Here is a 14213-nt window from a genome sequence, read left to right as displayed (position 1 = left end):
GGTTCGCCTTTTAAGCTATCTAAAAAGAATCGAAAAAATTGAAGAGAATAGATGGCCAAAAGTTGTCTTTAGGGACACACTATGTAAGCGAAAAAGGACATGGATGCAACAAAACATCAAGTGGATGAGTAAATGGAATATTCATTTCAATATGTGCCCCACAAATAATAAAGAAATAAAGGGCTTTGTTATGGAGAAATTCTACAAGAGAAATTGGGGAAGTGAGATTGGGAGGAAGAAACTATATTATATAAATGAGTTCAATCCCACTTGTGATCAACTCGAAAAAGTGTACATAGGAGCCAACATTTCTTGGAGAGCTAAAATTCTTATTGCTCAGCTGAGAACCAACTCTCACCAACTTCGTTGTGAGATCGGGCGTTGGAAGAGGCCAAAGGAGGCTTGGGAAGAGAGAATTTGCAGATTTTGCAATTCTGGGAAAGTGGAAACTAAACAACACTTTATTCTAGAATGTGAGGCCTACAAGGATAGCAGGGATAAGTTTGCGGATACTATATGTGACAGTTCTTGGCATAACCTGTTCAACGAAGAGTACATTGAGCAATTGGGGGGGCTCATCATTAGTCTACACAAGAGGCGAACAACGCTACTTAAGTCTGCTTGAGTTGTCTTGCTGTCCCATAGGCTATTTTTAGCCTCGTGGACGTTAAAATTTTATCCATCTATCTATCATATGGATTTATTGAAGACATTTTACTAGAGATTGCAAGCTTTGCAAGCTTGCAATCTCAGGCTGCAAGCTTTGGGTTTAACTAAGGAGGAAACTCCGTAGTTAAGCCCGCTCAGGGTGGAGTAGTACTGAGATGGGTGACCTCCCGGGAAGTCCCGGTGCTTCACCCCTGTGAGCATCACCTAGATCTAATGAGTGGTAAGTGTTCCATTTATTCTCATGAGAGATGGATTCATGTTGAATCACTACTCATGAAATATGGGTCATCGAGTTTGACTCAAAATCACACAGTTAAATCCTGATATTCATATCACGACATTTTACTAATCAAATCCTGATATTCATATCACGACATTTTACTAATCAGAGAAAACAAACAGCGAAATTATTCTGTAAATTGAAACCCGCGTATGCCAACGAAACCTGCAACGCGTAAACTTTAACAACTATAACCACGCCAATTTCTTTCCATATTTGGGCAGGTTCTCCAGCTCTTCATTTTCACGGAATCAGCACATTTTTAAACCCACGAACATTCGACGATGGTGGTAAACAGAACTAGAAATCAGACATATACAGCGAGAAGCTCAATAAACGGCTTTGTTTTCGTCTGATTATACGGCCCGATGATGTTGTTCGGTGCAAGACTATATGCGCATTCCGCGATACTTCTGTTCACTCTGATTTATCTGAGGGTATTTTCGACCCCATCTGTAGTACAGTATATTTCAGGTGGGTTCTTCAGATTTTTTCACTCCACTTGAGATATTTGTCGATTGAATTAGGATCGTTCATTCTCGTGAACTTCAAATCCGTTGCGGTGAAATGAGGAAGATTGAATTGATTTGTGATTGCAACGTTTGAATCTGTTTCGGGTCAGTTGAATTCGTATAGATCTAGCAGTGGCATGCTGTTTTGTGGGCAACCTTGAGCCCATAGGGTTTCTGTTTATATCATCGGTAGAATTCTGATCACTAATTTAGAATGCAAAGGAAGCGACAAAAAATCTTTGTTTGAATAGATGCAAAACATTGCGATTGTCAACTGATTAAATGTAGCATCAGTACATTTTGTAAGGTGAGAATGTTATACCGTGCTGTTTTAGCTTTTTTCAGGGGGGCTGCAGAAAACTGGTACATCATATCATGTTGACTGACCATCTCAAAAATTTCATGGAACAATAAAGAAACGTTTCCGCTTCTTTTAGTGCATGAATGCTGTCTTCTTGCCTTAGTAGTGTGAGGATGTTGTATAGTGCTTTTTAGGTATAGTATTTGTATTCATATACCACATACGGTAAGCCACCTGCAAATTTTATGTTCAGAGTGCTATGTCTGGCCATGAAACAGAAATAAATCAGAGCTCATGTCAACTGTTTATAATGGAAACTTTCATTTAGTAATGTGAGAGAGCTGTGGAGAGTGAAAGCAAAATTTTTTTTTTATTAATCTACAGTCGCTGCGTTAAAGACGGAAAAGTCACCGCCAGTTTGTTGGCTGTAGCATAGTAGTCAATTAATTGAAATTAGTATTCAGTTGCTTTGTTGGATAGGTGCATGTGGATCAGTTTACTGTTGGAAAGGAACTTTGTTATAGGAATTCAGTATTGTTATCATTTGCAGAACCTTGGAACCTTAGAGACTGTAATAATATACAAGACTGTATATTGCTTGGTGTGCCACATGAACTGGAAATTTATCTGGAGTAATTGTGTGGGCACATATATGTTGTCTATATTGTTTAAAGCTGCAACACTAACTTGAAATTTTTTAGAAGCAGTTGTGGGCATGCACAGTTTGCAATCAAACACTCAGTCTTCCCTATAGTGCAGATGTTGGCACCTTTTGTGGATGTCTGTTTTGAATTACCATCCTGATATGAATCGTATGCACAGGGATGTCTATTATCAATTTGCAGCTGAGAACAAAAATAATTGGTGCTTCTTGTTTAGCCTCCAATTAAAAATCGAAAGAGGGAACAAAAACTGCATTGAATTTTCTTGTGAATGACCTATTTGAAACAGATTGGGCTGTAGTTTACGTTGACATCTGTGAAGCATCCTGTATACCAATTGCATAGCTGTGAGAGTGATGCTTCCGTTTTGTTTATAGATTCACACATTCAAATTTCAAAATAAATCTCCACACATTCTTAATTTTTAAATTAAATATCCGGTTGTCATGGAAGCGAAAACAAGTTTACAGGATATAGAAGACTATTCATATAGGTGTAGGTGAACTATTCTCAATCATCAATTAGGGAAAGGCATCCAGAGTCAATACTGGCAGCGAGTGTTGTGTTGGTCTATCTTATGGGCATTCCCGCACAACCCAAATTTACATAAAAATATAGTTCAAACTAATCTGTTAAAACAAAAACAAATACTAACTAATCTTATTTGTCTCAAAGGGTAGAGCAAGTCCATATCCAAGTACATTTCACAATCTGCAAGGAAAACATGCATTTGTAATCTATGATTGGCGAATTCACTGTGTTAGTGTAGAGTCCCAATTTTGACTTCTCTATGGAAAATTTCTGTACCAATCATACTTTCATGTGAGGGCATTTATTGCTACATATGCAATCTTCTCTTTTCCCAGCATGATTGCATTACTGTGAACAATGCATTAAAGCCCACAAAGCATTCATATTAGTGAGAAAAATCAGGATTGGATCTGGGTCACTAATTCTAGATAGGTCCCTTATTTAGCCCAAATATCTGATTAAGTTTGACCTAAAACTTCAAACTTTCCTTGTCATTGCCACTCCAGGCAATTTTGCATATTGGAGTCTATATGAATATTAACAGGGTGAGTAGTCTGTAAGTTTGCCACAGAAAAACTAACATCAAATTTGATACCGTCAATTTTGAGTCCAACAAAGGGAAATAGTGTAGATCTAATGACTCTGTTTGGAATGCAGTCAATATCAATAGTAAAATCCAATAGGCAAATTTGTAGATAGTACAAAATATCAGAGAAGCATTTGACACTGATTAAACTTAAATGGTGGTGCTCAGATCAGAATGGTAGCTGTCTGAATTAGAATTATTGGGATGGAGGGCTATTTAGGCACAATAAATCTGTCAAAATCCAAACATGAAGCCTAATTATCATCAGAAAAAAAAAACGCAAAATCCTAATACAAACAACAGAGCAGTAAATCATGACAAAATGATCTTGTTGTTAATATTCTTCAAATGACCTTATTCAGCCCAAAATCATGATAAAATGATCTTGTTCTTCATATTCTCCAATTAACCTTGTTTAGCCCAAAATATAAAATTGGTTATGCCTGACCCAAGAGTTGAAACTTTCCCTGTCATTGTCACTCCAGGCAAGGTTGCTTATCGGACTCTAAATATTAAAAGGTGCTCATTAGTCTATGAATTTGCCCTGAAAAAATGGACATTATTTTTGAATCCAACAAAGCCAGACCAAAATGGTAGCTGTCTGAATTAGAATTAGGGATGGAGGGCTATTTAGGCACAATAAATCTGTCAAAATCCAAATATGAAACCTAATTATCATCAGAAAAAAAAACACAAAATCCTAATACAAACAGCAGAGCAGTAAATCATGACAAAATGATCTTGTTCTTCATATTGACCGTATTCAGCCCAAAATCATGATAAAATGATCTTGTTGTTCATGTTCTCCAATTAACCTTGTTTAGCCCAAAATATAAAATTGGTTACACTTGACCCAAGAGTTGAAACTTTCTCTGTCATTGCCGCTCGAGGCAAGGTTGCGTATCGGACTCTAAATATTAAAGGTGCTCATTAGTCTATGAATTTGCCCCGAAAAAATGGACATTATTTTTGAATCCAACAAAGCTCTGAAGTTTGAACATTAAAAATTCTAGAATTTAACTACAAATACAAAAGTGAAAACGTGCAGATCTAATTATTGTGCTTGGAATGCCAGCAATTTCAGCAGTAAAATCCAATAGACAAATTTGCGAATAGGTCAAAAGATAGCAGAGGAGCAAATGACACCGAGAAAACTTCAGTGGCGGTGCTTGGATCAAAATGGTATCTGTTTGAATTAGAATCATTAGAGTTGAGGGCAATTTAGGCACAATAAATCTTCATATTCTTCAATGTTGGGTTTGTGCTTTTTTAAGTTGTACTATTCTTTTAAAAAATGACAGCAATACTAAGAGTGCTGTATAAGCTACTTCTGAACCATAGATATTTCATTGAAGCTTTTCAAGAAACAAATAAAATAAAAGCAAGAGCGGACAAACACAGAGACAGGGAGAGGCTCATAGTATCTGTATTTGTTCCCTGGTCAGACCATGTAGATGTCATTTTGTTGGACAAGCTGTCCTCCACAAATGATGACTAACATTTGCACAGTACCCAGAATGCTGAGCAGTTGTCTATTGAAAACCTTGATGCATACCACAAATAAGATGCAAAGGAGCAATAAATCAAGTTGCTTGAAAACAAGATGAGAACCTCCTAAAATTGATGATTGATAACGCTAACTGACATAAATCAAACAATTTTTGGTAAATGCAAAACAAGTACAGATCACCGAATTTTTAAAACACCGAATTTTTAAAACTTTAGGACAAAAAGTCTCCTGAAGAATGGGAAACATGAGAAAAGAAGAAGTGCACCTTTGATTTTGAGGAAGTCCTTATGTTGTGGTCTGAAAATCTGTCACACCTTTGATTTCAAGAAAGCCCTTATGTTGTGGTCTGAAAACCCGAATGTTGAATGCAAAGAACTGGCCATTTCTTTTACTGGCATTGGCGAGAAATGGTGGAATTATAGCAGGTACAGGCAACTGGTACTGAAGACATATTGTTGGTCTTCTTGCTAGGAAGGTTTGTGGAAGCTCTAAACGATGGGAGAGCTTCTTGCTGGGCATAAACCATTGGTGCCTTGGCAGACATGATATGACATAAAACAACAGGCACAAACACCTGGTGCACTGTGCAGAGGACATGGAAGGTTTGTATACATGCCACAGGGCACCGGAACAAAGCAAGCAGGCAGGCGAGGAGGATAAGAATTCACCAGCTTAGAAAGCAGCTGTTAAGATGCTTTAAGCAAGCGAGCTACTTAGCAAGATGACAATACCCCGCTGTAAAAAGAGTTTTCCAGGCTCAAAAGCCCACATAGAAAGTGCCTACCAGTTTAAAACATTGGATTTTTGTTGGGTCGTTTTTCTGTTATTTCCTTTCTGACTTATCTTTTTCTTGTTAGGTTATTTTGGGTTATTTTTTATTTCTCTTATTTTGTTGGAATTTTTTAATAGGTAATTCAGACAAGTGCTAATGCTCAAAGCCCTTGAAAAGGATTACAAACTCATATTAATGGTTCATCGTGGTTGCATTTGATGCCATTGCTTTGTTTGAATTCTCAATTTTCCTATTTGCAAGAGATTAATTCTGAATTTTTCTCAACTGCTCCAAATTAAAATGCTTTAAACAAAAGTGAAGAAGATCGAATTATTCTTGTACTCTCATTTGTCATAAATATCTTTTCTTTGTGTTCTTTGATCTTTGTTTGGGGTTGTTTTCTTTATTGTTGGAATTTTTAGGGTGTTTTGTGTTTACTTGTTATGAAGTACACAACAATATGACATGAACAAATATTTTTTCATGATGATTTATTAATGTTGCATTTAGATTTTCCATATGTTAAATTTCTGGCCAATTATATCAGTGATAAGATATAAGTTGTTTCCATAGGGGAATGCCTTGTCCTTGTTTGTCAACACTCGCTGAATTGGATGCCATTTATTTCTTAGTTGTACAAATTAACCTACTTCCATGAACAGCAATTTTTATATTGTGGTCTGTCAGAAAAATTGTAAACATTTTTTGTACCTTTGAAACCAATAAACTTCTTGCCCCTGATTATAATAATTATATTTTTACAACTTGCTTAAACACAAATAATACCTTCCACTATTTCATATTCACTTGTATATGACACAATTCTTGTAGATTGATCTTGATATATTTATATATATAGTACGTATGTGTATATGTATCTATGAGTCAACATCAATCTACTGGATATTTAATTATATAGATTTTGAAAGGTAGCTTGGATATTGAAACCCAGGAAAACTGAATTAGAGCTGCCAGATAGTTCTCTCTTATTCAGAGTATTGTTGACATCTCCAACAGTAATCTAAGTGTTCTCAGGAAATCTGCTTCTAAAATTACTCAAAGAATCCCATAGCTGTTTTTACCATTCATCCACAGAAAGGTCCATACAAATTAGAAAGAGTCTCTTGCAGATCACTATTGACATTACTCTTTTAAAGGACCTTTCATCACACATAAAAATCGAATTCCCAGCTGTTTCTTGAGCTGCTACCATAGTGGGTCTACACCATGTCTAAATTTTTCAAATGAACTCTTCTGAAGCTTCCTTCCTGATTTTAGATTTTGAAGCAGAACCAAATCTGAGTGCTGATCCTCGATCAACTCTTTTTACCAGGCAGTATTTGTCAGAACCATTCAATCCTCTGACATTCCAACTTATGAGCCTCATAGCTGTTTGCTAGGGGACTCGCCCTCCGCTAGAATAGAAACCTACAATATGTTGCTTCCTATTTAGAATCTCTTCCTTAGACTCCTGCTTAACCTTGCAGGCATCTGTTTTTCTTCCTCCTTGTTCCCCATACTTGCAACAGGCAGCATAGTTGGCCTAATTGCCAAAAAATCGGCGAGCTTCTACTAATCGCCGAGTTTTTGGGACCGGCAAGTTTTTCCTAGATTTAATTGCAACTCGGCTAGAGAAAAAATTGCCGAGTTTTTGCAAAAAATCAACAAGTTTTTCAGAAAAAATTCTTAAAAATAAAAATAAAAATTATTATTACATTTTTTTTTGTTAAAAAAAAAATACAAAAAGCCTATATATATTATGTAAAATAGAGAATTACAGTATGCTAGTAGAGCTGGGCAGAAAAAGATGTGATTGTAATGATGTATATATACTTCTTATTTGACACAAACTATTTACTATTATGCTTCTTGCCATCAGTATTCCGCATGACAATGCGATTTTGTGCTCACTATGCATTTATATATATCTAAACTTTGCTTGTTCCTTTTGTGTTCTCTTTAATCGACTCATTAGATGCATCTTCTTATTGAAATTTACAAAAAAATGTATTTTGAATTAAATTTTAGCCTTTTTTTTAGGTTCCCAAGTTTTCTTGAGTTTGTTTTAAAAATGACCGATCTTTTCCCGTATAAACTTCTAGGGGGCTTGGCGAGTTGTTGCCGAGTCTGAGTTTTCCAACTATGACAGGCAGTGTTCCCACTGCTAGAGAACTTTGAATGTTAGGAAAAATCCTTTTAATTGTACTTTTCACCATACACCACCTTTCTCCACCTTATTATCAGCAGTAGTCCAATAGTCTTTAGGCTTTCCATCTTTCTGAACTTCATTGGCCAAACTTTCATAATTAAAGACCAAGAACATCTCCCCCTCCCTATTTTTTCAAGATTGGGCCTAATTTTTCCTTGAGAAACATTTCCCTAAACAACATCTTCAATTATTTGGTATAGAACACTAGGCTTCTCCAAAATAAACCATGTCCACAATTATTAGAGGCACTGTCAACCAAAGGTGAGTTTTCTTTGTTCTCCCTAGTTGGGTTAATCAAGGGTTTGTCCTTTTGTTTTTTCACCAATTTAGGGCACCACTCCTTCCTCTTCTTGTCTTGAGATTGCTCTGAAGATTGCAAGTCCTTTGCACAATTCATCGTCATGCGCCCAACTTGGCAACACAAGAAGCATCTCTAGGGAAGACATCCAAAACCAAATTCCTGAATTCAGGAGGCTAAAGTAGAGCAAAGCTACATTGCTTGCGTAATGGGTTCTAAAAGTTTTATTTTGACACCAATGCCTAATTCCTTCTTCACTATTGAATCTGAACAATATACATGTTCACTTAAAGAATTGCCAATGTATCTAATAACATCTAGTCAGATATCTAGAGGACGCCAAAAAATCAAAGAGGGGAGTTGATAATCAGCTCTTTATTATCATTAAAAAGAGCATAAGATCTCAAGAATAACATACATTTCCCATAAAAAAGGGTTCCTTGTAAAACTTTTTAATCCCTATCTGATTCTGACGGAATTTTTTTTTTTGAAAAAAATTGACAATGGCTTTTATTTATTTATTTCATAGATAGAGTCAGCTAATTTTTTTTCCAGGATATAGGGAAGAGGAGCCATTAATTGAGCATCCTATATTCGAACCTTATAAAATCCTTCATGGAAATTTCAAATCACTCCCAATTTTCTAGAACAACTTATTTGGCAAATACCCTTCTTATTGCCAAGGTTTTAGGGACATAGTCACATATAATGCCACATCACTATGCTTTTTGTTGAGGTGTCCAAAATCCCCCCCCAAAAAGATAAAACACGAGCTGTGCATTGTCATGTTTTATTAGTGTGCTGGTTTTGCATCACATGATTTGTTTCTTTCTAAATCTAAGGAATAAATTTCACTCATATGTGGGTACTCACCATCAACAATACATTTTACTAAAATATTTGTCATTTAAATGAATAAATGCTAAAACTATTGGAACATACTCAACTACTGGAACATGCTCAACTACCGGGTATTGAGTGCTTTCCTCTAATTTAGTGGACTACCATATGATATGTAATGTCCTTGCCTAAAGATCCTTGGAAACAAGGATAAACATAAGCTATTTTTTTGTTTGTTTGTTAAGATAAAGTTACGACAAGCATACAATCACACCAGATCGCAACGGAAGATTGAAACACCAAACCACCAAAGATCGTCAAGCGCCATTGCTTACCAATGCGTTCATTTTCAACTATAAGAGTTAAGCATATGATCTTCATTCCAAGATACAATCTAGCATTCATTTTAAAGCCCAAACACAACTTCCTAGATGATTAAACCATACAAATTAATTAATTGGTTTTATATGCAACAACGATACAACATCACAATACTCAAACCCAAAAGCATCCAATATGTAGATTGTTATGAATTGGGCAGATACAACTTCCAAAAGGGTATCCGAAATACTCGATCACAATTTTTGAACATGTCGGGAAGTACTCACTGTTTGGGGTAGGAGCTTTCCCAAACTGTATCGTACGATAAAACTCTACACTTGGTATGATGAGATGCTCGTACTACATATAATACTTTTGATTGTATCGTATGATGAAACTTATAATTGGGTACGATAATCCCCTAATTCATACAATGAAACTCAACACTGGGCATGGTGAAACTTTGTATAGGATACGATGAAACTCTTCCATCATTCCATTGTGTGAGATGCTGTCCCAAAATCTTCCCAAAACCCAGACTAAGCTTAGAATGCGAAGTCAAATCTAAAATAAGGTTAGAACCTCCACATTGGGGATTATTAGATCCATGTAACTCGAGGAATGAGCACTTTGTAGCATTAATAAAACTAATCATACTAATCCATTTAGTACAATGCTAATCTAATCTAGTAGACAACAACATCATAAGGGAATGCATAAGTAAAAAAAGATACATCGTCTCATAGCAGGATATAGAAGTATCAAGGAATAACATAAATCACAAGGGAACATACACCAGATACTTGAAGAATCCAAGTGAAGCATAACTCCAACCCGAAATTGGTAGTAGATCGTCTTTGTACATTGGTACCTAGCAGTGGTATAGGTAGCTACGCCTCCCACCATGTAGTACCCCAAAGGCCCACACTCTTCATGTTGATGGAGATAGTGACCTGACCACAAACACAGAGTACAGTCATCTAGGGCTAACACACACACCAAACAGAACATGAAACCAACACCATGATCACAAGGACAATGCCTACAACAGGTCTCTAGTTAGATACTCTATGGGATAGCTATGTAGGGGCTTTAGTGGAGTGTCATTACTAGCCTTGAGTAGTGCAAGTAACTTTGAGCCAATGTATCTTCGCTCCAACTCCCTCGAGAGGCCAAATACTGTGTCTTCATTCCAACTCCCTGGGAGGCTAGTAGACACACACCTTTGTTCCAACTCATTCAAGAGGCCAGGTGTTCAATAATCTTATCTTATCTTTCATTAATTTTGTTGCCCAAGTATGTATTTTAGTTATCACTTGTTAAAACCTCTTCACGTTACCTTGTTGGGCCACTTTTGGGCCAGGGTACATGAGAGAAGCCACTCCATATGTCTACCCTACATACCCACGCTCATCACACAATGAGTAGCCCTAGGCAATACAAGTTTCCAACCCAACCCCCAAATGAAAAATGCCTCAACTGACTTATATCCAGGAGTTTGGGTCTTGCAAGATCTCATCATATACATATGTACGTACTTGTGTGTCGGCACAACCACCTACATGGAAACCAAAGTACCAAGGGTTGGATGAGAAATGCCAAAAAACATCAAGAATAAAATACATTCAATCGAACATATTATGGGGAGTATGGATTTGACGAGTATGGATTTGACACCAATCCCAATGCACACAAAGTAAAACCATTGTTGGATTGGAAACTTAGCAAACATTCCAAATCCAAAACCAAGACATGTGCCAAGAAATACTTGTAAAATCTGGGCGGCATTCAAAACACGGTCATGTAAAAATCGCTCGAAATCAAAGCTCTTGGAATTCAATGAAATTGAAAAATCCACTTGCCAAATGGGATCAAATGCCCAAATCATAAATAAAATTTGAGCTACAAGCTTGTACGTAAATGTTAGCAGCATCACTTCATGAAAACTTACAAATTAAAATCCAAAATTCACACATATGTTTGTACCCATGCAACTGGGTCAAATTGAAGCATGGAAAGCGAGGGCAACACTTGTTCTCATCCTTCGAGCATTTAGCAACAAGAAAAATAAGCTAAAATGGAGTAAAACAATAAAAATGAGAAGGCCCTACCTTGCAGCCAAAAGGGCAAAAACAGGAATAGTAACCAAAAATAACAGATCGACCGAATGTGATGAAACGCTCAATAAAGTAAGATTTTCTCGCAATGAGTCCAATGAGATCAATCTTGCAACGATCCGCCAAGCCAATCTCACCCAATGGACAAAAGAAGATTTTGCCACAAGAGGGTTTGAGCAATTTTGCTCTCCAAACATAAAATAGCAAAGTAAGTACGAACAATTAAGTTTTAATTTGCCAATATAAGCACTTTTCCAAAGTGACTTATAAATTAGGTTATTAAAATAACTAAATAACTAAATGGCCCCTTTTACCAAATAAATCAGAGAATTCCAATTGCTTGGAATTCAACTATGATAAATTAGCCGGTAATTAAAATAAACTAAATCAATATGAAATTTCCTTAAATAATTAAACTTGCATTTAAATAATGTTTTCCGTGACAACTGCGGAATCCTAAATGCAAAGACACTCTCATGGGTCTAAACACAAAATGCATAATGAATATGAATTTTTCAATCACTAGAGGATTAATAATACCATCCAGACAGATATGTCACCCATATGTGGATGACATTGGCTTAGTATGAACGGCCAAATCACTAACCCCAAGTGCCACTTCTGGGGATATAAGTCAAGTACAATAAACAAACAACATCAAGTGTAGATGCACAATATATAATAGCCAAAGGAACAAGCATGTGTAACTGCGCAATAAAGCATCTAATTAACTTCATTTAAATAATCCATTCAAATAACCCATTTGCAACATTGCATAAGTCCATTGTAAGAACATGATAAATATTCGTAGCACAATCACATCAAGAATGAAGCCAATAATATCCATGGTGCAAGAGCATCCTACAGTCTTGCTTAGATTCTAGTTCAGTTTTTGGCTTGTAGGTTATTCTAGCCAATCACCAAGGTAATAAGCTATTTTTACTAGCAAGTGCTAGGGCATACTGGCTAGGAGTTTGCATAGAACATTAGCAAGGAAGCTTGCAAGAATGATTGGTTTGTGTCAATCAATGGTAGGAATGTGAAAGGGTATGTGCCCTTGGTAGACAACTGCAAGGAGGAGAGGAGAAGAGTTGGATAGAGCATCAAGAAGAAGCCGGGGGTCTAGACTAGTTCACATGCCCTAGAAACCCTTAAAAATAGGGGTTTGGCGAAAGTCCTGTTACAGACACTTTGGGGGGCTAAGACCTAGCAAATCTTGAAGCCTAGGAAGACCTTAGAGAGAATCCCTAACCAAGTTGGGGCCTTGTTTGGACGAATTCAAAGGTATTCCAAGAAATTAGGTTTGAGGAAGCCTAATTGGGGTAAAAAGGCTACAAGGCCTAAAAACCTTGAAACCTTACGACTCAATAAAAATTCCAAGAAAGAATCCATCAAAATGGATTGTTTACAAGTTTGGAATAGCAGGAACACCTATTCCTAGCACTAAGAGCAGTTTGGGAAGAAAAGTGGCTGAATTGAGCCCGTGAGTGCATAGTTGAGTTTGAGGTATGGTTGATGATTGAAGTTGGTGGAGATTTCTAAAGGAGATAGGGATCCTAGAAGTGATCTCCAAGTAGGGTAAGGAGAAGTACCCTAGCAAGACCAAGGAATAGGTCTTAGGAAGAGCTAGAAGAGCTCTTGAGGTTTAGTTAGGACTCCCCATCGATCCATCAGGCAATCATAAACAATAATCCGTGTTCAAATACAAAATAAGTAGACATCATCATAAAGCATCATGTCACATCACTCACATCATCATGCAGATATGATCAAACTGAATAGTATAGCATCTAACATATGTAAGCTTTGATATTGGCAACCGAAATATCATAAGGTTATCGAAGCATCTCAAATGCAAATATACATAAAACAATTGAAGTATCTATCAAATCAAAATAAGCCTTGGAACAAAAAGCAAACATGGAAGGCACTACATGATACCCAAATATCTGAATTGGCTTGACCAGGTAGAATTTTACCTTCTTCTAGCTTCTATCTCCATTGCCATCTCCTTTTTATCTTCTGAGAAATCATCCTTGACATCATTTTGGAATATAGTGTTCCTTTCTTTCTTCATCATATCCAGAAAGGAAATTGTGAGAGGACATTTCACAATTTTCTTCAATTGCAAGATGCCCTAGAAAGTTAGTTTGAAAGCCATCCTTGCTCACTTCTTATTTTCGTTATTCTGCCCTTTGGGCTCCATTTACTGTTCTTCCAGCTGACAAAATTTCTGGCTTGAATTTTTCTATTCTTATTTATTTCTCTAAATTTGGTGGACTTTTAAAGGCTATTTTATTCTGCTAAGCCTAATTATTGAAATCCTTGAAAAACAACATGATATGATATCTGTTTGATTTATTTATAATGTTTGTTTTACCATTGGCATTGTTATGGCCATTTGATTTATTTACATTCTCAATATTTTTGGTATTCTGTCCTTTTCACTCATTAATTCTTCTTTGAGTTGACAATAATTTCTTGATCCCATTTTTTAGATTCTTTTCTCTAAATTTTTGAAGACTTTTAAAGGCCAGTCTAGTTCTGTTAAGTGTTAATTATTATAAATTTTGAAAAGCAATGTGATACCATATTTGTTTGATTT

At 36.3% G+C, this 14213-nt stretch overlaps 1 protein-coding gene across 1 annotated transcript in view; it reads left to right on the top strand.

Annotated features, from left to right (window-relative positions):
* Positions 1 to 1011: 1011 nt before the first annotated feature.
* Positions 1012 to 14213, top strand: part of LOC149556247 (GPI-anchored protein LLG1-like) — a 31928-nt gene continuing 18726 nt past the window's right edge. The window contains exon 1 of the mRNA XM_089830426.1: positions 1012 to 1423. Within this exon, the coding sequence (XP_089686552.1) occupies positions 1318 to 1423 (106 nt within the window). The 5' untranslated portion in view covers positions 1012 to 1317. The remainder of the gene's footprint in view (positions 1424 to 14213) is intronic.

The sequence above is a fragment of the Cupressus sempervirens genome, chromosome 5, assembly GCF_028749045.1.
Source record: "Cupressus sempervirens isolate cs-2001-9-10 chromosome 5, ASM2874904v1, whole genome shotgun sequence".
NCBI lineage: Eukaryota > Viridiplantae > Streptophyta > Pinopsida > Cupressales > Cupressaceae > Cupressus > Cupressus sempervirens.
This window is presented reverse-complemented; position numbering and strand designations above follow the sequence as displayed.